At 42.0% G+C, this 16,625-nt stretch overlaps 1 protein-coding gene across 1 annotated transcript in view; it reads left to right on the forward strand.

Moving 5' to 3' along the window:
• CDH13 (cadherin 13) overlaps nucleotides 1-16,625 on the forward strand; it is a 1,016,810-nt gene that overhangs the window by 368,505 nt on the left and 631,680 nt on the right. The window contains exon 3 of the mRNA XM_028501894.2: nucleotides 13,528-13,736. Within this exon, the coding sequence (XP_028357695.1) occupies nucleotides 13,528-13,736 (209 nt within the window). The remainder of the gene's footprint in view (nucleotides 1-13,527; nucleotides 13,737-16,625) is intronic.

The following is a 16,625-nucleotide window of genomic DNA, read 5'->3' on the forward strand; positions in this document are numbered from 1 at the left end:
TGTGTGTGTGTGTGTGTGTGTGTGTATGAGAAAGGGGGAGGGGAGAGAGCATGATAAATAAAAAGTAAATCTCAAGAAACTTAGATTTACCATATGTGAAAAAAGAATATTTCCAGACATGTGGGGCCTTCTATAATCATAGTAATAAACTTAAGATACCATATAAGAATCCATCCCTCAATTGCAAAAGTTGCCACTTTTGATGGAAAGCTATGATTTAAATTTGGCACATGCTTTTCCCATGATAATTCAGGTAGGGTGGAAAGCAAAGCAAAAGCCTTCAACTACATTGGCTTTTACTTCTTAAGGAAACGAACATGGGCTCTTGTTGAATGAAGAAATCACAGGAAAATGGGATACCTTTAACAAGTAGCAAGGCACTCTTGGCAGGCATCCTCCTACATTCCCATGAGGCTTAAGCTAGAGACGTTGCCATATGGCATAAGGGATGCAACAAAAACCTCTTGGCAACTGGAGGATGAATAGGTATGACCTACCGGCTGATCATTTTCTTGCTTACATCAGAAACCCCTGTATGCATACAATAATTAATTGTGGTTCATGTATTGTAAGCCAGATCATTTTATTTTAATTTCCTGATAAGGTCTTGTCAACTAGGCACAACAAATTTGTAATCACAGCTGGTGAGTATCTCACCCACTACAATTAGGGAGGAGGTGAATGAATTAATCCATTATAGCCAAAAGGAATCCACTAATATCTTTGATTGCCAAGTGTTGCTAGGGCTAGCACTGAGCGTAGCCGAAGAGATGGGGGTGAAGCTGTATGAGGCCTTTGCCCTCAAGGAGCTCCCAGGTTACCAGAGGATTGGTCAGGGGGAAACTGTGAAGGTGTGGAAGCTGGTGTTCTGCACTCTGTGCAGTTCCATGGGCATCCCTGATGGTTATTAGCAAGCCACCAGCCTTGTCAATACCGAGGACTGACCCTTTAGGAAAGACATTCATTGCTGCCCCAGACTGTGTACTTGAGCCCCCAAACACTACTCTGTCTTCTGGAGGCATTTCTAGACCCTCTCAGGATGCAGGCAGCACAGGGCCATCTCTGCACTCAAGTGCTCTGAGTGCCCACAGGGAGTAAAGCACAGGCATTTAAAATGCTTCGGGATTTTTTTATATGGAAGATGCTCATCCACACACTGGCTACGTATTATCTATGAATCTTATGAAATTAAATCATTTCGAAGATCATGGACCAAACTTATGACATTTTGTTTGCTGTGATCTGGGGCTTTGTGATGATGGTGTAACAGAAAAGCAGGGCCTTGGTCTGTAGAAAGCCTAAACCTCAAGAGTTCTTTAATAAAAGTTTTATGTACATCAGTTAAGCAAATTCCACACTTGCTTTTTTTCCTGCCTGTAAAGAATTCATACTAGTAAAGCTCTTGAATACTTTTAGATGTTCTGGGGCTGCATAAAGATCTGACTGAGCCCCATCATGCATTCTTCCCACCCTTCTTCAGACCTTCAGTGTTCCCTGAGCTTTCAAGCTATACAAGGTCTTCTGACTTCTGTTCTATCCATTTTCCCCTGATGGAATTAACACTCACTTCAAGATTCCATTCAACTCCATCTTTGACACCTCTGTTAACTTTAGAGACAGATTGTTTAATATCCTGCTAAACCATGTGCTCCTAGACTGTGGAGTAACTTCTGACATTTGCTTTGGATTTCACTGTCCTGAAAAGTCCACCCCCTTCCTCTTCCTCCAAGACTGGGGACAGGATTCTACAATAGAAGTAAAAGCAAAGTTCCGGCTTTGCTACTTAGAGACTATTTTCTTAATCTCTCTGAAACTCCATTTCCTCATCTATGAAATACTGCCTTTATGGGACTATTGGAGAATTAAGAGGAATAATATTTGCCCTGGGCAGTGTGGCTCAGTTGGTTTGAGCATAATCCCCCAGACCGAAGTGTCTCAGGTTCAATTCCAGGTTGGGGCACATAGAAGGTTTCAGTGTTTCTCTCTCACATCAATCTCTCTCTCTCTCTCTCTCTCTCTCTCTCTCTCTCTCTCTCTCTCTCACTTCCTCTCTCTCTGAAAACAATGAAAAAAATATCTGTCGGTGAGGATATGAAAGAAGAAAAGGAAGGGAAGGGAAAGGGAGGGGAGGGGAGAGGAGGGGAGGGGAGGGGAGGGGAGGGGAGATTGGTTATCAAGTGTTTACCCCACTGCCTGACATATACAAAATGTTCCATAAATATTAACTGTTGGAGAAGACAGACATCAAATATGAAAAGCCAGCATGATTATGGTTTTGTAGAGTGACTTAAAGATGTAGGGAAGTGCTTCAGATAATTCCCAGTGTGTGTTTATATGAACCAACACTCTTACCTTTGATGCCACAGCCATTTACATTTTCTGAACTATTGCTTGAACTAGTGTGCACAATGCCTTGTTCATATCCTCAACTGGGTCATAAACCAAAGTTTTATGTTTCACAAACTTTTGACACCCTGCTGATGTGTCCATTTTTGTGGGTCAAGTAGGTTGGGTAATTAACCTTGTAAAGACTGATGTGGAAAAAAATCTTGTATTTTTCACTCACTAATTCTTGGAGAATTTTTCAAATAAAGTAATCAGAGTAGTGCCGTGAAAGCCTGGCCTTCGGAGTGTGGCGAACCTGGGTTTGAACTCCCTTCTATCACTAGCCTTTGCATCATGGGCAACTCAGCCCCTTCAAGCATCCTTCATTTCCCTTCTATTAAATTGTTGAAATATCAAGGATTTAGATAGGGGGAATCACTTATTGAGTATCTATTATGTTCACAATATTTTGTTAAAAGCATGATAGTTAGTTCCTCCTCTCCTAGAACCTGCCTTCCCCTTTAAGGTTTGAGTGTTTGGAGACTGCTGTGTACTGAGTACTGCTTCAGACCATAGATGACAAGCTTTTTGAGAGATGGGACTGTCTCCTGTGTTCATGATAGCACTTTATACATCTATTTCAGTGTTTCTAAGTCAGAAGCTGATTCACTATACATTCCCTAAAAACTCATTTTGCAGATTGTTGCTTGTTTACTTGTTCAGCTTGGACATTTTAACTAATTTCTAAATATTAGGTTACTGTTACTGCACTCCCACCTGCCTTCACTTCCAAATCACCCTCAGCCCCTCTAAAACCCAATAGCTTCCTCAGAGCCTGGACATAGAAGTTTTGATCACCTGCCTGTAGTTCTAGCAGAGAAACTGAGTCAAAGCTAAAGGGCCTTTAGATCTGTGATGTTCAGTTTTGCAGGTGGGCATCATTATAACTAGATCTCCAGACGCTCAGAGCCAGTTTAAACGTTTGCCCGTGTTATTTGCATACTTTTACTATTTGCTTTATGGATTAGTACCAGTATTTACCTGCAAAGTTATAATTCCTTTCTTCCAATGTTTCTAATGTGTTATTGCATTCTTAAATATGATTTTATTATGATGTAAGGCCAAACATTGTCTAGAAGAACATATTCAATTTTATAATAAAATATAGTAAAACTATACAGAAATTTGCTTTCTAAGCAAGTCTTAGAGAGTATAACTCTTTAGTAAGGTGAGATATACTTGCTGATAACCCTTTATCTTGGATGCATCTGCTAATGATGAACTTGCTCATTGGTTGACTCTCTCTCATTTCTAGAAATAATTTATTATATTGAACTATGATCTGCTTGCTTGTAATTTGTATCCTATTGTGCTTGTTTGGCCTCTTGACACAATGCAGAAATGGAACACCCACCTTTCAAAAGGGAACCCCTCCAAGTGATTGTGTGCCCCAATATTCTAGGTCCTGAATATATCACGAAGGCAGACCATGCGCCTTGTTTATCTGTATGTTGGCATTCATCCCTTACTGCCTACTGTCTTGCACATTGTAAGTGAACACATGATATCTTTATGGATAATGGATGAATATGTTAAGATTTAGAATAATAGAATTTCAGATTGTAAGAGACATTATCCAATGCTAGAATCTCTTCCACAAAATTTCTGCTGAATAGTCATTTAGGTTCTACTTAAAATTATCCAGTGACAAGCAAATTATTTCATCCAGAAAGAACTAGACCTTCCAAATGGTCCCAAATTTCATCAAGCTTTCCCAATGGTTGGACAATAAAGAGGTCACACAAATATTAATGTTTGCACTGCACCTGCTTATAACTCGAACCTGCACAATTGCAGGACCTCAACCTGTCCCCCTCCCTTAACTCTTGTTCCAATTATTTCTGGAAGACCCCAGGGAATCTCTCATACAAACTCACAAATGCTTCTTCCAGGACCTTTTCTCTGGCCTCTTTATTGATAACAGTCCTGGGAAGTTCTTGAAGGGAATGCCTCCCCATTGCCCTCTGTGGGCAGACTCCTTCTCAAAGTCCATGTTAGGATCCCCAAAGCCATGAACCCTTCTCAGTGCCCAAAGACCCTAAGGATGCTTTAGTCTTCATTGCACTACAGCAAAGCCAAGCTGCATTCCATTCAGAAATGGGGCCAAGCTGCCATTCACTACAACAGTTTGCAATTAGGGACCAGAGTAACAGTGCTTGAAATTACACAAATTGCTTGTGGTTTGTGAATCTTTAAGGTTGTACATACAGCTTATTCTCTCCCTTTACTGCAAGTCCCTGGGGCTGGACTAAGAAACCAGTACTGTGTTCTCCTCTCCATCTTTTTTCTGGTTCTGTAACTATCTAGGTATTCATACAGAAGTTGTCCCCTTTAAAGATTCCTCCCTATGTGTGTATACCCGCTCATGCAGTAGAGAGGTGCTTGGGAAATCACAGAACTGCCAGAGCACCAGACATAATCAGGATCTGAATTTCAGTCTAGGCTCGGCCAGAACACACTGCCACACTCTGTCTGCAGACAACTCCAACTACAAGGCCAAATATCTTAAAAGTTGTAGTGGAACAAATCTGTCTTCTCATTAACCTACCCTGCTGACACTCATAGGGAGGCAGACACGTGTGCACCTAATTACTAGATAAGTCACAAACTAAGGGTTCTGTATAAGAAACATGTGTCGGTAATATAAAAAACTGGGGAGGGGGGAATCTCTGTAAATCTGACACTTAGTGGTTTTCCAAGTTGCTAAATCCATTATTTCTGTTTCATTGATTGGGTGACTTTAAAATTGACTCCAATATTCACATGGGTTTGGGCCATCATTTTCAGTTTTGTTCAAGGAGTTTCAAATTTACTTAGCTGCTAAGTTATAGTTCTGGTATTTATTCATTCAACAAATAGGGTTAATGTGTACTGTGTCAGCCTCTGTGTCATATAAACTAATTCTAATTTGAAATACAAATTCATAGTGATTATAACCACCATGGGACAGATGATGCACGGAATTCTTTCAGAAAACAACCTGCTGTGTTTTAAAGAATTTGTAGCAAGAGAAAAATGTAAGACCCTGACAGGAAAGACTACATTCAGAGCTAGAAGCTTAGTGTTTAATAGTAGGCAGAGAAAATTCCCTGAAAGCAGATGTGGATTCTTTTTCTAAGAGGAAGCCCTTAAAGGTTTACGTGGCAAAAATAGGTTTCTGCTGAAGATCACTTGACAGAATCATTCAGTATGTCTTTGGCTGACACAATAGAATTGAAACTATTTTATCAAAGTTGGAATTGACACATGAAAAGGTATTAAGACCATTTTATGTGCATTCTGTGTCTATCAAATCTACAAAGCTTTTGGAGGTAAATTCTACTCCTGGGTTAATCAGTCAAACTTAGGAATATGTCCAGAACCTTACAGCAGATCTGTGGATATCAGCCGTGACTCCAGGCCAAACATGGAACACAGGATATAGTTCAAGGCATTCAAGAATCAGGAGGGTAGAATGAATCAAAACTGGAGGATGTGCCTATCATATCATATAGGGATCTGATCCAGTGTGGGTGGAACGGAACACATTTTAATGAAAGCTTGACTGGCTAGAATACTTGAGAAATGAGGGTATTCAGGGAAGCTGAAGGAAATGCTTTCTGTTTCTCTCACTTGAGCAGGTCGGAAAAGCCTCTGGACTAAGCTTTATTGGTGTCAGTGGGATACTGAAAGATATGAGAAGCAATTAAGTGATGGTCTGTATCCTGGAGAGAGTCCATCTGATGTTTCTGAACTAAGTACTCCTTCAGTTGTCAGAAAGGCATGGCTTTTCATGCCCCAGCAAAGACTTTGCAGATCAACCAGTTTGCCGTCCCTTCCTGCTGATAGAGCAATTAAATTGTTTTACTAACTAGGCCAGTGTGCTGGGATATCAGGTACAGTCTAAGGCAGAGCAAATCATTTACATTCTCCTGCGTAGTCATTGCCTGGTCTCAGTAGTGTGCCGGAGACAGCTAGTACTTATGCTCCTGGGAACTGATTGTTAAGTTTTTAGAAAATTTGCAAGCCAGTTGAAAACACGTTGCTAGCTGAAATCAGCTATGTTTACAATATTTACACCATAGGCATTGGCAAATACTACAAATCAGGACTTTTTCTATTATGAGCAAACTGATGAAATAAAGCCAGTTTCTTCTGTGTAAGAGTTTGGATTCCTAGAAGTGATCCAAGCATATCTGTCGATGGCAGGGTTACAACTCCCAGGATCACTGGTTCAGAGCCCACAGTACAACTGATCACATACCCTCAAAGAAGCGTATGGGTAGAATCTGACCACCAACTCTGAGAAGCCCTACAACTATGTGTTGACCAATTTGTGAGTCTCCATGAATGCATATAATGTGTGTAGGCCCATTTGCCCATCTATGATGTGAGTTGTATACATCACAAATTAACCCAAAACACTTATAAGAATAACACAAATTTCATATATTCATTCATACCTATCTATGTGAGCAGAACTGCTCTATATTTTTGCAGATAAGTTTAAATTCATCTGCATTTTCCTATTTCCTGGGATCATAATACAGCTCAATTTGCTCCTTCACACATTTCTAGATGGTAATAAATCTATGCCTCTTGGACTTTCGTCCCTAAGAACCACATTTAAAAGAAAGAAATAGAAAAGCATAAAATCAAGGTCAGGAAGATTAAGCCCCTTAATTCACATGCCAAGCTTCCCATTTCAATTGTGGTTTTGTCTCCCAGCTAAAGTTTGTCTTTTTGTGACATTTGCATTAAGCCCAGAGGACATTTTGAGTGGAAACATGCTGAAAGCATAATTGAAACACTGAGTGGTGCCATTTGTCTAATTTGCATTTTCCCCCAGGTGGGGAGTTTTTACTTCCTCCCTTCTTCTCCTGGGGTGTTCAGAGATTATCTCAAAGAATAATGTTGTGCAATTGATTCCAATAAATCCCCATGTACTATATATTATATGGATAATTTTTTTCCTTTCCAGAAGCTATTTCAAATGCCACAGTGATAAAATATGTAAGGAAGCCCTTTGTAGGTTCATAATAGTATAGATAGTTCATTTTCGCCTTCAGATTGAAGTTTTAAATATTTGTTCACAAGTTTAATTGTTTGCTATAATTTTCCCTTTCATTATTCTCATGGTGTTATTCTGAGCTACTTAGGAGGTTATCTCTATAGAAACAAACACTTTTTAAATAGATAGACATAAACTATTTAATTTTATCCTTAATATGTTCTTTGAACTCTGTGCCCCAAACATGCACTGGCTTGATCTCTTTTTTAAAGTTTAAGAATCATTGATATATTGATTGTGTCAACAAAGCTAATGATATGAGACAATAATATAGGGTTAATGCTATCAGTTGCATCCTTTGATAGGGAAGTTAAGGTGAGATTATAATTGGCATGAAGTAGAGTTTTTTTTCCTCTAGCAGAAAAAAAAAATAAGTGTGGTGAATTATTCCTTTCTTTGATTAAATATTTTTCATATATTTCAGATTTGTCATTTATATACTGCCAACATTGAATGGTCTAGATGTAGGCCTTTTCTTAAGTTTGTATATTTCTCAAGCCTGCATTATTTGTGTTAGATATATCATTTTCTAGATTATTTTAGAGCCCTCCTAGGTTTTAAACCAGAGTAGGGTGCATCCAGGCATGAATTTGTCTAAATGAGGGATGGGCAGAGGGGAATGTAGCTCAGGCCAGCATTTATGGAGGGTGGAAGGCACATCCCTTAAGGGTTTTCGTACATACATAGACAAACATATGTCTTTATTTGACTCCTTAGATTTATTTAACATTATTTAAAAAATGCATCTGGTACATCCAGGATGTATTTATGAAGGTTATCTTCAAATAATTTCATAAATAAATAATGTGAGTCAATTAAAAGAAAAACACTAAGTGAATAATAGCTCAGGTATAAAATCATGGCAAGATTGTGAGGCTGAAAGCGGAGTGATTGAAAAAAGGAATACATTTGCCTAGGCAGACCAGCAAGACTGTGTGGCCTTAACCTCATTCGACCTCACCAAGTCTGTTTCCAGAGAAGAAGAGAGAAAGGACCTGCCTCAGACTGGTCATGTAAAGACTTGCTGCAACCCTGAATGTAAAGCTCTCAGTGTAGTCATTCTCTAGGAAAAACGATAGCTTTGAGTTGTAGGAAGTCATTTTACAAACAATCTGTTTGAAGAATATTTAACAAAACTGTTGAATGTATTATGGGCAGGGCAGCATGATTTCACTCTGGTGGTATTTTTCTTTCACAGCCTCTCATGTGAGATAGGTAGGGCTTTGCCAAGACAAGTGAGAGGGTTCAAAGATGGGCAAGGCTGGGTCAGAATCATCAACCTCACTCCTGTAGCCTCAGCGGAGATGCCTGTAGTAACCATCCCCATGGTAACCGCACACAGGCAGCAGCCTGGCGTACAAGTACCTGACTAGAAAGAGGTGGAGGGACCCAGAAGGCAGGCAGAAAAGCAGCTGGAAGGAGGGAGCTATGGATGAAAAGAAAAAGGTAGTTTCCTTGATGCCCAGAATTACAAGAATAAGGATGACAGTGATTTCTACACATGGAGCACCAAGGCTTATCTTCAGGGCTCTGTGCATGTCGGTACATATTATCTTGTTAATGCTCACCATTAGAATTATGGAACCTGAGAGCAGGTACTGTTATTTGTCCCACCTTACAGATGAAAACATTGAGGTGTAAAGAGGGCAGATAGTATGCCCAAGGTCCAAGGCTGCTTGCTACACATGAGCCAGGTTAGGAAAAGGGTTCAAAAACCTGCCATTAAAAATGCCCTTCCTTAGGGCATGAGGATTAGCAGTTCCTAGCATGCTAGATCTTCAGACTCGTCTCTGTGCCAGGAAACGATGGGAATTATGGATACCTGGCATCTTGACAAGCAATTAATTGTCCAATGTCCCAGTTCTTCATCCTAGTTGCATTGGATTCATCTGGTAGCTTTAAAAAGATACCAGTGCCAGGACCCCAGCCCGCCCAGGTATATCAGGATCTCTCTGGGATAATCTTGTTATTGCTATTTTTAAAAGTGCTCTCCAGTTGATTATTAGAGCCTTGAAAAGGAACCACAGTCTAAAGCCACCTGCTCCTGAACTGGTAAAATATGTCTGACATAAAAAAATGCCCAATTATGCAAGCCCTAGCAATTTGATTACAGCAAGTTGGAAAGAGAGCCAGAATGTACTGAGTGGCTCCAATGTACCAGGGCCTGAATGTAGATTTTTTTCTTTCAATAGGACCTTACCTGGTACCTCTGAGGACTCCAGAGGGATTAGTGAGAGGCCTGAAGTAGTTGGGATAGGGGGCCTGCCCTTTTCCTCTCATGTCCCCATTTCTGGGAAATGCATGTGCTGAGAACTTGAATGGCCCAGCGAGACAGTCTGAAAAGACAACAGGTTCTTGTCTTTTCAGGATGTGTGATGCCAAGCAAGTTAGTCAGTCTCCCCCAGGCTCAGTTTCTCCTCCTATAAAATGGAAATGATACTTACAGACTGTGCGTCCCAGTGGGGATATGTTGCCCCCAAAGGGGTGACACGGGTTCTTGGAGACAAGCAAAACTGTACTTTCTATGCGCGTACAAAGTACAGGTGTACATACAGAACATATCAGTGAAAGATATGCAGAGACAGCATAATAAACAGATGCGTGTGACATTAAAATTTCATGAAAGTGTTGGCATTTAGGCAAAAATATCTAATAATCACTTGGGGGTAGATAATTTTTTAAAAGTTGCAAAATGCTGCTGTAGATCAGAATTGCTATGAGGCTAAAAGGAGTGACTGGATGTACAGTCCTTGGCACAGAGACCGGCACTCAGACTCCACTCAGTAAATGGTAGATGTTACTATTATTTGTCCGAACATTCACTCATTCAACATGACACACTGAGCCCATGCTTTAGGAACCATGTGAAGCTTTATTGGAATTAAGAGGAAAGGTAAACCACCACCCCTGACTTTACCAACGAGCTAAGCCAGAGCTAAGCATGGGAGGCTCAGTGCTTCATGAATTGATGTACTCAGGGACTGGGGAACTGAGGGGAGACCATGGCTTGAGTCCTTAATTTCCTACCTATCTCCACCACTGGGCTCAGCCAAGACACGAGGAGAGTAGGGGTCTTCATTATGAACCTTGGCCTTGCCTGCAGTGTCTCTTGTTCCCAGAATGGAAGAGGAGCCCCCAGTTCACCACCACTAGAGCATCATTTTGCCCCTGGAGAGTAATAGGTTATATGAGTCATTTGTGGCAGTCTCATGTATGGAAAAGCTTTCTGTCCATTGCTAGAGATATAGAGATGAATAAAAGAATAAGATTCAATATCTGCTTTCGGTTCTGGTGGGAAAAACAGATACATAAAGTAGATATGTTGGTGTAACATGATATGCAAGGCCTTAGGTACAGGGAATTCTAGGGACACGTGGAGGTGTTTGGGGAAGTTTCCTGAGCTGAATCTTAAAGAATGACTAAGAGTCAATGGGGTGCAGGTGATGGAGAAGGTAGGAAGTGCCTTCTGCACAGAGGGAGCAGTATGAGCATAACGGTGGAGCCAAAACAGGAGGTAGAGAGAGGCAGAGGTGTGGGCATGTGTGAAGCTTGGAGTAAAGATGGAAGCCTGAGGGGAGGCCAGTGGACAGCCCAGACATGGAGGGCCCTGGGTGCTGGTTTCCAATGGGGGTCCACAGTTGTATGAGACTCAGCTGGAAGCCAGCCAGTTCTATAGTTGTGATGGAAGGGTCCAGAGCTTCCTTCAAAGAATAAGTCTTTATGTGGCCTTCCAGATCCCACATTGTCCAGGTTCAGCTTACCTCCACTCTCTCTTCCTTGCTTTCTAATTCAGTTTACTAAATGCCACAGGACCTTTGCACATCTTATGATTCCATCTGCCTGGAATAGGTCCCTTGCTACTTACAAGGTTTCAGGTTAATATCTGTAATCCAAGCAACTAGCATAATGTAGGCTCTCAGTGAATATTTGTGAAAGAAATGAAAGAAAGAGAAGAAGAAAGAAAGATGTAAGGGGCTTAGGTGTGAAACTAGAACCCCCACAGACTTTTGCATGCTTTTGCTTGCCCCGCCCCTCCCCAGATGAGAGGCCAGGTCCAGAATAAACATCTTGGCAATTCAGGCAACAAGTTCCCAGTGGGTCCTCCCTTTGAACAGTGTACCTCCAGTGGATGAATGCCATTTGAGGAGGACAATGAAAGCAACGCTTATGTCTCTCCTTCATAGTTCTCATCCAAAAACTGAACCCAGTCATGCGCAATTACTCCTGGCTAACAAGATGGTCAGAGGAAATGAGAAAGCACTGAGAACTGTAGATTCCCAAGAGTCTACTTGGGTGTTCATACAAAGATGCTCCTAAAGCTGACTTGACAACCAGAGAAGATGCCAGAGACCTGACACAGAGAGACCTTGAGGTGACACTAGGCAACACACTTTGGGGCTGGGCAGGGCCTTGGGAGCAGGTCTGAACCAGGTTCTCATGTCATTATGTTCAGGCTCTGATGGAATTGCAGGAGGAGTTTATTCTACACACAGCTGTGTCCGTTTTGAGAATGTGTGGTGGTGAAAGGCAAATGGATCAGGTTTCAAATCTTGGGTTTATAGTTTACAAACTGTGTGTGTTGGGCACTTTCTTTGCCTTCTCTGAGCTTCAGTACCTGATCTATAACCTGTTGGGAGAAGGAATCAAAACTGTTGCTCATTCATTGTTGTTATTGTTTTTAAGATTTTATTTATTAGTTTTTAGAGAGAGGGGAAGGGACAGAGAAAGAGAGGGAGAGAAACAACAATGTGTGGTTGCCTTTCATGTACCACCCCCCACTGGGGCCCTGGCGTGCAACCCAGGTATGTGCCCTGGACCCCTGGACTGGGAATCAAACCAGCAATGCTTTGGTTGGTAGGCCCATTCTCAATCCACTGAGCTACACCAGCCAGGGCCTGTTGTTGTTGTAAAGATTAAATAAGATAATGTATGTAAACTGCTTAACACTCAGCCTCAAGTATGGGAAGTGTTCAATTTGTTAGCCATTATCATTATCAGCTAATATGATTATTACCACCATAAGAATTAATCTTGCCAGGAAAGGAAGATCAGCTTAGTTCAACAGAAATTTATATGGATTTAATGATGTAGTTGGACCTATCTAGACACAGGAAAGTTCCTCGTAGCAATATTTAAGAGACTTAAACTGGAAATAGCCCAGATGCCCATCAACAATAGAATGGATAAATAAACTCAGCATAGCCATATACTTGAATACTACATAGTGATTAGGGTAAGCAGCTATGCCTTGCAGCTACATGGTCAAATTTTATGAACATAATGCTGAGTGAAAAAAGCCAGGCACAAAGAACACAATCTGTATAGTAATTTGTATGAAGTGCAAATACAGGTCAAACTAATCTATGTTATTAAAAGTCAGTATAGTACAGCCTCTGGAGAGGAGTGTAGGGATTTTACTCAGGAGGGAGAAAAAGAGGGACTGGTAATATTTTGTGTCTAGGTCTGGGCACTGGGTATGTGGTTGTGCCCACATTGTGAAAATTCATTGAGTTGTACATTCTGATTTATGTACTTTTCTATAGCTATGCTATGCTTCAATTAAATATTTACTAAATAGACCTGTTCAACAGACAGTGAAGACAACAAAAGCAGGGTGAGGGGGAATGCATGTAGTACCTGTGAGTCTGCACTTACATTAAAGGGCCTGGCAGTCTACTGAGGAATCAGACAGCAGACACGTGCATAGACAGTACATTGTGGTACCGTTGGTAATAGAACCCTGTACTAGGTACAGACACAACATAGATGTTTATCCCTAAACATCACTGTGTACTTCACCTACTATACTCAAGGACAAGGACACGGTTGTATTTCTCTCTGCATCCTCATTGCTTAGCACCTTCCTGGGTCACAGGAAGTTAGCAAGGACAGGCCTTGATGGAGTGAAGTCCTTCAGCATGATCAAAGTCATAGGGGCTCAAGGGGGTACTGTGGGATAAGGGGCAGCATTTGGGGATCTAGGGTGGGGAGAGGTAATTCACATCGAATGGTCAGAGGGTATCTTCAGGACTATGCTTTCCAACCTGCTCACACGTTTTCTGTCTTTCTTTCTTTGGATTTGTTTTCTCCAGTGAACTTCAGTGACTGTAAGGGAAATTACAAGCTACACTATGAGGTCTCCAGCCCATACTTCAAGGTGAACAATGAAGGTGATTTAGTCGCCCTGAGGAACATAACTGCGGTGGGTAAGACGCTGTTCGTCCACGCCCGGACTCCACACGCGGAAGACATGGCAGAACTCATGATTGTCGGGGGAAAAGACATCCAGGGCTCCTTACAGGTAACACAGCTGCTTGGGACAGATTGGGTCCAAGGAGAAACATTGGGGTCTATATCTCTTATGTGGGAAATGAGTATTTGATTTATTATTGGCCAAGATTCTTTTGTTGTTACATATGGCAGAAACCCAACTTAAAAAAATGGTGGAGTTTGCAGGGATAGGACTTATAGGCTTATAAAATTATACTACTTCTGAGATAGCTCTATGTTTAGCCATGGCTATGTACCAGTGCCCAACTGATAAGACCAGCTCTGATCCTCATTTATCATATGGTTCCATTTTCCTTCTGTTGGCTTTCCTTTTAAACAGTCACATCCCTCCTTGCTTCCAAATGTGGAGGTCTTGGTAGCTCCACTCCATTCTCTCAGTCTAAAGTCACCTGAGATACCATCTGTTCCTGATACTGACAACAAAGGCTTGAAATTGAATCTCATTGGCTCATTAGATCCTGCACCCATCCCTGAAACAATCACTGTGTCCACTGGGTTATGATTCTCTAGTTGGCTATGTCTGGGTCACATGCCTTGACCTGAAGCCAGAGTGGAGTCAGCCCAACCTAAAACATATGGACTGAGAGTGAAAGAGGGTGCCCTATTAAAGTAAACTAGGATCCTGTTATCCAGGGAAGTAAAGTGGACGTTGAGCAGGCAAGAACCACAGTGGCCCACCGGAGGTGTACAGAAGGCAACCATTGCATACAGCTGCTCCTTTGCCTGTACTAGTGCTCTTTCTTTTCCAGGTGCATGCGTACGCTGATCTTGCACCTGCCCACAACTGCACACACTTTAGGGGTTCCACAAACTTCAGGAGTGCCACTTCCTGATGGTGCCCCCTATTGCTACAGTGGACTCACCTACTTTTCCTTTACCAGGAGCTCAGGGACTCTGTGGCTTCTTGATTATAGAAAGAAAAGACACACAGAAGGACCCTTGCAAAATAATTATGCTGTGGCCTCCGCTTGGTATAGAGGGCACAGCGTAATTATTCTTTTCTCCATTTCTCCCCTTTTCTCCTATATGTTGGCCTAGCTGTACCCAGTTTTTCAAAGCCTATGATTATCACTGCCTTTGACCATTTGACATATTCTCCATAAACCTGATTTATCTGCTAACTTTATTTAGTTGTGGCATGTGGGCAAAAGAGTAAACAGATTCTGCAGCTGGGCAGCAAAAACAGTACAACTGGCCGTGTGACTGTTGCTTACTTGCCAGTTCTGCAGATACATAGTCTGAGATGGCAAATAAGTGGCATGAGCACTGACTGTCCTACTCTGTCACCATACCCATGGTGCATATCACTAATTATTCTTGGCTTGACCTAAGAATCTTTCCCAATACAGTGTTTCTGGAAACTGCCATCCATTGATCTTTTAGCGATGTTTCTAGACATGGAATCTATTTGCTATTCCTGAACTGGACAAACTCCACAATTCTCCTTTATTTCTGTGAATCTGAGTTAAGGGTAGATAGTAGCTAAAAATGAATCCACAGCATGCCACTGATGTTTCCAAAGAAATCAGAGTATTGGTGAATGGATACCAGTGTGAAAACTCCTTGGTACCACAAAAGCAAGCTTTTCCCCTACTTAGCCACGGTCATTTTCACAGCATCTGACTAACTCATGATATAAATGGCAGCAAATACATAAAGCAACAAAATTGCCAGAATGTGCAGCATAAAGTGCTTCTTAGGAACAAGTAAAGGGTATGGAGATTCTCATCAGGCGGGTTGCATGTGGGATGGACTGTACTTAGGCAGACATTGTAATAGATGGCTTATCTTTAAATCCAGAAAATAAAATGGCACGTATTTCACCTAAAGTAGAGCAGAAGGGATTCCAGGCATTTCTCAGGACAAACCACACCTTGACAGGCAGGGAGATCAGGGTTCAATACCAAGAGACTCAGCTTTGAGGGACTGGTCTCTCAAGTCCCAGAGAGACACCCTTCCAGAGGTGAAGTCCCCCAGAGCCCCAGCCATTTGCTGCTGTCTGAGCCTGTTATTGACCATGCTTGCTGCAATTGTTTCTTTTTAAATGTTACATGGAAGCTGCGGTGCCATTCAGTTTGCCCAGCTCCACAGAAAAGGGCATTCATCTCCCCCCTCCAGTCCTTTCACAAGGTTTGATAATAAGCCTTGTGAAGCTGCCCAGATGTGTCCATAATAAAGTCCAGACAAAGAAAAGGGTAGGGAAACAAAATTGCTATCCAAAGAACTCTAGTCAGGAGAGCATGGTCTTTCAGAGCTATTCAGTTTGTATTTCTGAGGCCCTACTGTGTGCAGCCAAGCAGACCAACTGCTGGAGAGGAAAATCAGTGTGTATGCAAGCCAGCTCAGCTCCCAGTTGGAGAGGAAAAACAAACATGTATGTCGATGACATTCCGAGCAGGGAGGCAAAAGCGAATGTGCTCTGTGACCTCACAGAGGAAAGGGCCGGGGACGCTGGGTGATGGCAGTGATGCTTTCGTGGCAGTCACTGTGTGCCGGGTGCCGCTCTCCTGGGCCACAGATAGCGACTCATTTAATCTCCCCATCACCCTATGATGCATGTGCTCCTGCCCCCACTTCACCTATGGGGGAAACTGAGGCACTAAGAGGCAAGCAAGAACCTACATTATTTAGTGGGACTCTCTTAAGTACATGCATCTCAATGCACACTTCAATGTGCATTATTTCCAACCCTCATAACTTCCCAATGTGGTGTGGCTGCTGACGTTACCCCTTTCCTACAGATGTGAGAACCTGGCCAAGATCCCCTCACTTGAAATGGACAGACATGGGACTGAGATTCTGGCTTTTCCGTCCAAACACCCATTTCCTTCTTGCCACTTTGCATATCAGGGGGCTGTGCCACCTGGGTGGCTGTGGCTACTGTCCATTGGGCAAGTGA

This window comes from Phyllostomus discolor, chromosome 12, assembly GCF_004126475.2.
Source record: "Phyllostomus discolor isolate MPI-MPIP mPhyDis1 chromosome 12, mPhyDis1.pri.v3, whole genome shotgun sequence".
Taxonomy (NCBI): domain Eukaryota; kingdom Metazoa; phylum Chordata; class Mammalia; order Chiroptera; family Phyllostomidae; genus Phyllostomus; species Phyllostomus discolor.